We start from the raw sequence: 9,810 nt of genomic DNA, 5'->3' as shown, positions 1-9,810 counted from the left end.
ATATAATGCACTATCTGTGTGTTTTCTCTGTACAAGATCGGACGGCGAATGAGGTTATGATTTGTGTTTTCTCGACTGAAGTGGACGGCGAAGATGAGGTTTTGAGGGGTGACGCGGATCGTGATGCCTGAATCTTAGATTTCTATTGGCTGAAGTTAATTGAACTTTTTCTCGTTTTCGGATGTTATTTTGGTTGCGTAGTAGTTTGGATTTAGGAAGGTTAGCATTTGTTGCACGGAAGTTAACGTGGCATTTAATTTGCGACAAGTTTTTTTTCTTTTTTTGTCCAAATTCAATCCACTATTTTTAGTAAAATTAACAAAATATGTGACCTCTATCATTAGAGTCACGTTTATTTTTAAAATATACATGGAAATTATGTGATCTATAACTAGGTGTTAATGTCATAACGAAAAAAAATAATAAAATACACACAAATTTTTTAAAATTTTTTAGAAATGTTATTTTTTTAAGTAGTGATTTAGGAAACATTAGCGTGAATGAACAGTGTACACGCCAGTGTTCATATATTATATTATTAAATAAGATTTTATAATATATGAACACTGGCGTGCACACTGTTCATACACGCTGGTGTTCCCTAAATCACTACTCTATTTTGTATTCTTTTAATATTTTTCTTACATACTCTCAATCTACCCTTATTTTAAAATATATATATATTAAGATTGATTTACAAGTGGATTAAACATGATCTCTCTTACATAATTTGAATTACACCACCAAAAGCGACAATAAAATATAAAGGTGGTCCAACACATCTCTCTTTTATAAAGTAATGTTATTTAGTAGACTGTTTCATGTTTCATACAAGATAATATGACAATAAAAATTAATATTTGTAAAAGAAACTTAAACTTAATTTTTAAAGAAATACTAGGGATCAATATTTTCTTCATATTTGATCCATCTCATCTTACAAATCAAGTATTAGATTTATAAACTTATGTGAAACCTACATAAGTCAATGGTAGACTTTACAAATCTAATGGTTGATTTATTGAATTTATAGGAAAATATAGACAAATTATAAAAAATTTATTGACCCATAGCATTTCTCGAATTTTCATTGTCACGTTATTTTTATTATATGAGTATAACATATTTAGTTACTAAATAGAATTACTCTTTTTTGAGTTAAACTTATATCAGGATGAGCCTTAAAACCTCATTTTTACAATCCCCAATCAATAACTGACACATAAGCAAAAACATAAAAAGTGCACAAAAATAACTTGAATCAAAATACACTAGATTTGAGCTCATTTGAACTCAAAGAGAGAAGAACTTCAGAGAATACACCCAACCACCCAGTTGTGGGTGACTCACGGTTGGTCACAGCTGTGACCCAGCCGTGAGTTACCTTCTCCGGCGCCGTGAGTCACTTTTTTCGGCTTTTAGGGTGATAAAATTCCTAAAAGATTAACCTTTCACCTCTAAATTTTAGTTTTGAATACAAAATCGAGTTTTGAGGCATTAGAAACTGGTTTTGGAACATTAGAAATTGGTTTTGAAGCGGATCACAGAGGGTTTTGAGGCGAGTCACAGCCGGCTAGACCCATGGGTCACACCAGCCACGCCATACTCAGGCATCTTGAGTCTGGCCTGGGTCTCGCTAGCTACGAGATTTTTGTTTTCTCTTTCTCATTTTGATTTGGTGTAATTGTTCTCATTTTTATTTTTTGCATTTTTTTTAAATTAATGATGTGTCACATGGTGATTGGATGTTGTAAAAATAGCTAGTTTACATCAAGAACTAATAGTAAGAGCATTTCCAATGGAAGAGCCAAATATTACTTTTATCTAAAATAGCTATTCAAATGTTTAAAAAAGCTCCTACATTGGATTAACAAAAAAAAAAAAAAGTAAAATAGATATTTGATAGGAAGAGCTAAAAAAAAAAGGCTAAATGTAGCAATACTTTTCAAGGGAGTTATTTTATTTTTCATTGTTTCTCTCACATGTTTTCTCTTTTTTCCAAATCTTTTCCTACTTTTTCTCTGCATATTCTTTTTTTTCCAAAAATTTTCTCATTTTTCCGCTCACATGTTCTCTTTTTCTCAAAACTTTTCTTACTTTTAATAATATTTTAATAGAATAGATAGAAATATAACTAATCGGATGTAGAGACATTTAAAAATGGTTTAGCTAAATTAGATAAAAGTGAGTTTTGAAAAGTCATTTTACATAAAAATATAACTTCTCCATTGGGAATGCTATAAGGGCTTCATTTGATAAGCGATTTTGTTTTAATTTTGGTTCGATACTGTAGCAGGAAGTGATTGATGTGAAAAAAAAAAAAATAAGAATATTTTTTTAAAAAAAATGAAAAAGTAAGAATGTTTGATATGAAAAAATGAAAAAATTTTGTTTTGTAATGATTTTTTTATATGAATAATAATAAAAAATGATTGATATGATGTAAAAAGTAAGAGAATATTAAAAAAATAAAAAAATGTGATGAATAGTATAGAGCCAAAAATAGGCAAAATCGTTTATCAATCGATGCCAAGGTCTCTCCTCTTTTTTATAAGCATCACCAAGTTAACCACGGGTCCAACGTAAAGCGGGGAAACTAAGGCCCCCATCCGCATACTATGGGCCAAAATGATCAGCCCGCTATAAATGGCCACGAGATTGCCCTTCATGGCTAGCTTAGAAACTTTTGTATGGCCTTTCTTAGGCTCAAAGTTTTTTCATTTGGCATTTAAATTTATTCACAGCCTCGACCTGCCCAGATTTCACTACTTGAGATTTGATTATCCTAATCGGACCACTTTATTTTTCTTAAACAATCGATTTTCTAGTTACAACTTTGTCCCATTTACTCGAGGTTACACTCAAAGTCAGTGGTGAAAACATTCCTTTGATTCATCAAGTCGAAATATATGTAAACAATCCTTCGATTCTGGGAACATGGCCAAAGAGGGAGAGCAAGTTAGAGCAAACCAAACCAATTTCCACCCCCTCAATCTTAGGCTTACTTGCCCTTATATCATCAAGTTTAGCATATCAAGGAAGTTACCAGAATCATATATAACACAAAAGCCACTTTTTTTTCCACCAAATTAACATCTCCCACCAAGAACCGAATGATTTTTTTTTTAATTTTTTGGCAACATCCATGCTCTTCAAAATCTTCATCAAAACACCAAGAACAACTTTTGGATTTCGCACTCACCAAATTAACATCTAACCCAAGCCACCCACAAAATATGGTTTTAAACCCATAATTACACATAAGCATACTCTTGCCATTCTTCTTCTTCTTGCTCCCGTTGGGCGTGGAGTCAAAATTTTTTTAAAACATTATACACGTAAAGAACTCAGAAATGGGCAGGAAAAGTGTTTCAATTCATACCAAAGACGCAGAATAAGTAGAGAAGGACAAAATCATGGCTGGGGGGAGATGGCCGGCGAGTCACATGAAACTTGGTTTGCAGAAGGAAGATGTTTCAAGGCTTCGGGCGGCATGGGAAAGTCGTGTACCTCAAAATTGGATACGTCAATCTCTGGGTGATTCTCTTTAAGGATCCTCTTGAGCTTGTCAAACCCAGCACGGTAGCCCTCCATAAAGGTGGCCTCTAACATCAAGTTAATATTCCCGAACTGGGTCTTAAGGATGGACGACATGGCTCTATAACCCTCCAAGTCATCCTTAAAAGCAGCCTGTGTGTAAACAATGAACAACAAAGAACTAACACGTTTATTTTGACCTGGAGAATACGAGTTTGATCGAAAATTACAAACCTTGGTTGCGAGTTGCTTCCTGCGAGGCTTTTTGTTTCTGCGAGCAGTTTGCTTTGTACGGGTCATCTGCGAGAAAATACCAGAATTAAAATCATCCACAATCTCATTCTCTATGCTTCGGTCTTGCACTCTATATAATTGAACGTTGACTTTCTGTTTGATTGCCAAGAAAAAAAATGAAAGAACCAAAGAAAATCCAAATTTTACGAAATTTCAGAATTTAAATCTTTAAAACCCACTCCGCTAAGAGCATTCCTATTGAGCTCTTCAAATTCTGCTTTCCTTCAAACATTTGAAAAAACTAATAAAAAGAACAAACTACTACTCTATTTCAAATTTAACTTTAATTAACAAGGCTCTCCAAATAACAAGAGCCAAAAAGTCATTCCCAAGCAGGTGCGATTGATCATTGATGTTAGAAGAGTTCCGAGACTTCACTAGATGCCCGAGGGACTCCCACCTATGAGAGATATCAAGCATTGCATTGACTTAGTGCCTAGAGTTAGCCTCCCTAAACTTCCACACTACCGGATGAGCTCCAAGGAGAATGAAATTTTGCAAGAGCAAGTTAGAGGGGCTAATGCAGAGGAGACAGTGGCGGGAGAGTATGAGCTCATGTGTCGTGCTAGCCTTGCTTGTACCAAAGAAGGATGGTAGTTGGCAGATGTGTTGTGGACAATCGACCTATCAACAAGATCACGATGAAGTATCGGCATCCTATCCATCGGATAGGCAATATGTTTGATATACCGTCAGGAGCTAAGATCTTTTCGAAGATCGATTTAAGAAACGGATATCATCAAATCCGTAACCGACCAAGAGATGAATGCAAGACTGCATTCAAGATTAAAGAAGGACGCTACGAGTCAATGATTATGCCATTCGGATTGTCAAATGCATCAAGCATATTCATGCAACTCATGCACCAAGTATTGAAACCTATCATCAGTAAATTCATTGTAGTTTTATTTCGATGATATTCTTATTTACAGTCGTAACACAGGAGAACACATGGATCATGTAAGGAATGTAATGGAGACCCTCCATTATAACAAATTGTTCGTCAACTTGAAGAAGTGCAACTTCATGATGGACCAACTACTTTTCCACGAATTTATAATTAGTTCAGATGGGATTCAAGTTGATGAAGAAAAGGTGATAGCAATCCAAAAATGGCATACACCCAAGATAGTGAGAGAAGTGAGGAGTTTTCATGGGTTAGCAACCTTCTATCGAAGCTTTGTTCGAAATTTTAGCAATATTGTAGTCCCTATCACCAAGTGTATGAAGAAAGGGAAGTTCAATTGGGATGAAAAAGCCGAGCGGAGTTTCAAACTCATCAAAGAGAAGCTATGTACAGCAACGGTACTAGTTTTACCGTATTCGACAAATTGTTCGAGGTTGAGTGATGTAAGCCGGTCGAGTTTTTCAGTGAGGAGCTCCGAAAGACAAGGCAGAAGTGGTCAAGATATGAACAAGAACTCTATGCTATTCTGAGAGCATTGAAGGTATGGGAGCACAACTTTATTCAATGAGACTTCACCCTCTACACGAACCATCAAGCTCTGAAGTTTATCAACAGCCAGAGGAACCTTAACCAAGTAGGTAGCTGACGCTATGAGCCGCCTAGCTATGCTGTTAAGAGCCATGAAGGCTGAGGTGAAAGGATTTGAGTGCCTCAATGAGCTATTGTTAGGCTATGTGGAGTACTCTGGCAACCAAACATGCGTAAAACAAGAGAGGTCCTCTCAGAAAACTCAACCACATCAAACAACAAAAGTCCAATAAAATCTCATAATAGTAATCCTTACTTATCAACTAATTAACGAAAGAATACACCTTCTGAAGCAAGAAAGTTCCAAAACCCTAACTTTCAATTGAAACCATTTCAATTTCAATATACAACCGAAATAGAAAACCCTGAGTTTCAAAAATATAGAAAGGAAAAAAGAAAACTTACCTCTCTAAGCTTCTGCCTCTCTCTCTCTGAACCAAAGATTTGTAAAAGCCTAAGGTTGAGGTCTATATATAGCGTGGAGTCGGGATCGGACGAATATAATTGACTATCTGTGTGATTTCTCTGTAAGAGATCGGACGGCGGATGAATTGTGTTTTCTATACTGAAGTGGACGGCGTGGATGAGGTTTTAGGTGGTGACGCCTGAATCTTAGATTTCCATTGGCTGAAGTTAATTGAACTTTGAGAGACGCTTTGTTTTACTATGAAGAATTAAGATTTTTTCAAGTTTATTTGAACTGAATAAACTAAAAAGGATTTAATTTGGGACAAGTTTTTTTTTTTTTTTTTCAAATTAAATTCACTATTTTATTAAAATTAACAAAATATGGTACAACATACCTGCTTTTGTACAACGTAATATTATTTATTAGATTATTATACTAATATTATATAACTTAATGATATAATAATAATAATCAGTACTTAAAAAAAATAAATAAAAATTAATTTTTATTAACAGTAGCATAATATATTACTAAATGGAACTACTATTCTTTATTATATGCACCACGCTGGTAACCGCGAGTGCAATGTAAGGTGGGGGAAATAAGGCCCCATCCTCTAACAATGGGCCGAAATGATCGGCCCACTATGAACGGCCTAGAAATGGAAAGCGTTAAGTTGAGTTCAAAAATCACTCAAATATTAATTCAGAAAAGGGGTTGAGTTGAGTTGGGAAAAATGTAGTTCTCAAACAAGCCCCAAACTCTAGGATTGTCATAAAAAAAAATAAATAAATAAAAAAAAATCCTTTGTTTCTGGGATTCAATGTTCCATGAGGGAACAAACCCACATTGTAGATCCAAAATAAGTACCAAGTAGATCTCGAACTACTGCTATAGTTGTGGAAGGCTAGGCCACTAAAGAGGAACATAGCCTTTTGAACAGCCTTTTTTTCTGTTCTTTTTTTATGAATGAAATTCCATTGTCCTCTAACAATCAGCTAGAAACTCCAGGAAGCAGCTTAGCCTTTCTTAGCAACCAAAGATGATATACAGCTGCACTAAATAAAACTCAGCTTGGAGAGGCTAATATGTTTGGTAAAAAAATTTAAAAATATTTTTGAACTTTTTTGGAAAAATATGAGATGATACCTATTTTGATTGAATGTAATCAGTATTGCTTAATTATTAGCCTGCAATCCCAGGGTCCAAAGCCCCAACGAAAGAAAATATGCCTATTAACAGTGTCAACACAATCACAGCAAAAGGAGCAACAAGAAGTATCACCAATATTATAGCCCCAACCCAGCAATGGGTCACCAGTGGAAAGTGCTTTATGAAAAACAAGCCAAAAAAAGAAGAAAGCTCGATCTTGTTTAGGGATGGCTAGAGCAAAACCATACGTTACCATATATCCAGATGGGTGTGCGGGACATGGGAGTAAAAAATCCAATAAAGACAATACACAAGATAAAGAAGTCAGAAAGGGCAGGGAAAATGTTTGATCGACAATCAAAAGTGTTTCATTTCATACAAAAGTACTGAATGTACACCCACCAAAAGACGCAGAATAAGTAGAAAAAGACACAAAATCATGGGCGGGGGGTAGACGTCTTGGATCCTTAATCTGTCAAATGAAACTTGGTCTCAGTAGAAGGAAGACCAACTCAACCGACACAGCTCCTTGAGATCATCAAGATCTTTCAAGGCTCCTGGCGGCATGGGAAAGTCATGTACCTCAAAATGCGAGACATCAATCTCTGGGTGATTCTCTTTAAGGAACCTCTTGCCCTCCTCAAACCCAACACAGTAGCCATCCATAAAAGCGGCCTCTACGATCACGCTAATAATCTCGTTAGCAAGCTCAAACATGGCTCTGAACTCTGCCTCCAACTCATCCATAACGCCGAGAGACTTACTCAGCAGTTCCTGCTACATTCCGATAAGGCCAGAGGTTGTGGATGTATATATATATATATATATATATAGCGTGTGAGGGATACGCGCATCTTGTCCCAAAGCACTTTGGAAGCTGAAATGGGAAACCTGGTCATAATGTGGTGTCAGTTAAGTTCACGAGAAGCCTTAAGCATTTAATATTTGTCAGTTAGTTGATCGATTGTTTTGATTTCAAGCGTCTTTTGAAATCCTTCTTGTATGTTTTAGAATGCTTGGAAGAACTTGGGTCAAATACTGTTTATCACTATTTTTCAAAAAAATTAACATCAAAAATATTTTAACTTTTTTATTTTTAATATCAAATCATTTACATTTTATTATTATTCAAATAAAAAAATCACTACAAAATAAAACTTTTTTATTTTTTCATACCACTTTTTCATTTTTTTTATACCAAACATTCTTACTTTTTTTCACATCAATCTACATCAACTACAGTGTTTAGGCTATCTCATTTGCCAAACACCCCCTAAGATTTGGAACCAATGTAAAATCAGTTAGCTCTACTTGGTCACAGACTCACAGAGTCACAGTTGAATCAACTTTTTGTTATTTTACCTAACTACTTTTTACGAGCACTAAACGTCAAGCTTTACAAATATTTCTCTATTATTTTTTATGAAAAGGGGAAAAAAAAAAAAATCCAAGTCCACATGTGAAAAGAGAAAATAATGATAGTAAATAAACAATAAATGGTTAAAGAAAAACTAACACCAAATATGGTCAGAAATTCTGACAAATGCGAGACATCAATCTCTGGGTGATTTCTCATTAAGGATCCTCTTGCCCTCCTCAACCCCATCACGGTAGACCTCCATGAAAGTGGCCTCTAAGATGACGCTAATAATAATCTCGTTAGCAAGCTCGAACATGGCTCTCTCAGCCTCCAACTCATTTTATATATATATATATAACACCCCCAACCTCTGCCCTTTCCTAATTGTATAAATTTTATTCATTGTTTACCGTTATGAATGAGGTTGGGGTGTATATATATATATATATATATATATATAGCGTGCGAGGGATACGCGCATCTTTGTTCCAAAGCACTTTGGATTTGGAAGCTGAAATGGGAAACCTGGCGTTCATGCGCAGGTTCACGAGAAGCCTTTTGACATTCTTCGCGTTAAGCTTTTAAAGGTTGTCAGTTAGTCGATTGTTTTGATTTTAAGTGTCTTTTGAAATTCTTTCCAAAAAAAAAAAAAAAAAAGGAAAAGAAAGTATCTTTTGAAATCCTTCTTGTATCTAGTCAAGTTGTTAGAGGATTCGTATTGTTTCAGTATATTTTTAATGAAAAATGGTTAATTAACACATATTTTATTTAGTTTTGATAATGAGTTTTAAAAGAAATTATATATCTGATTATCTATTTTTTTTTATCTATATAATTTAATTTAATTTTTTTATAAGGATTCTATTTTTTCTAAAGATTCTACGGAGCGAGAAATAGTAAGAGCAAATTTTGAGAAAATAGAGATGTAGAAGATAAATAATATGAGCAAATTTTGGAAAAAGAGAGATGGAGAGAAAGAAATAGTATATTAATTAGATAGATATGTGAACAACATATATTGGTAAATGCAACAAAATTGTATTTTGCATTTGAGATACATAATTCAATGTATAAGGTTTTTTAGCGCTTTACTTATCTATTTTAGATAAAAGTAAAAAATGACTAAGCCATTGTGAATGCTCTAAAAGACGCTATATATTCGATATCTATTTTTTTTTATCTATATCATTTAATTTTTTTTATAAAGAGCGTATTTTTTTAAAAGATCATATTTATCAACTTTTGGGAAAAAAGAGATGCGGAGAGATAAATAGTATGAGAAAATTTTGAAAAAAAAAAGAGAGATGTGAAGAGATAAATAGTAATGGATGTGTAAACAATGCCCGCTACATGCGATGGTGCACTGTTCACAATTGCCAAAAAAAAAAAAAAAACTTATTTTATATTTAAGATGTATAACCCAATGTAAATAATTTTTTAGTGTTTAAATAAAATAAGAATTGACAAAGCGATTGTGATATGTGAGTGCTCTTAAGGAATGTTGTTAGATAATGGGTTAATGGGTCCAAACAGTTGGTAGTTTATTTTCTTCAGGGAAGATTA

The 9,810-nt window shown here is 34.2% G+C and overlaps 1 protein-coding gene across 1 annotated transcript; it reads right to left on the bottom strand.

The window, feature by feature from the left end:
- Nucleotides 1-3,166: 3,166 nt before the first annotated feature.
- On the bottom strand, nucleotides 3,167-5,921 carry LOC132166392 (uncharacterized). Its single transcript, XM_059577195.1, has 3 exons — nucleotides 5,732-5,921; nucleotides 3,772-3,837; nucleotides 3,167-3,690 (listed from the first exon to the last, which is right to left on the bottom strand). Exons 2-3 carry the CDS (start codon nucleotides 3,835-3,837, stop codon nucleotides 3,415-3,417), a joined length of 342 nt encoding a protein of 113 aa, XP_059433178.1. The 5' UTR covers nucleotides 5,732-5,921; the 3' UTR covers nucleotides 3,167-3,414.
- Between the last annotated feature and the right edge of the window lie 3,889 nt (nucleotides 5,922-9,810).

Source organism: Corylus avellana, chromosome ca11 (genome assembly GCF_901000735.1).
Source record: "Corylus avellana chromosome ca11, CavTom2PMs-1.0".
NCBI classification, from domain to species: domain Eukaryota; kingdom Viridiplantae; phylum Streptophyta; class Magnoliopsida; order Fagales; family Betulaceae; genus Corylus; species Corylus avellana.
Note: the sequence above shows the minus strand (reverse complement) of the source record. Positions and strands in the feature narration are given on the sequence as shown.

What these genes read in the sequence shown, in the direction of transcription:
- LOC132166392 (XM_059577195.1), bottom strand. Translation starts at nt 3,837, where the DNA reads ATGACCCGTACAAAGCAAACTGCTCGCAGAAACAAAAAGCCTCGCAGG. An exon ending in GGAAGCAACTCGCAACCAAG is followed by an intron (nt 3,691 to 3,771) that starts GTTTGTAATTTT and finishes GTTTACACACAG; the next exon opens with GCTGCTTTTAAGGATGACTT.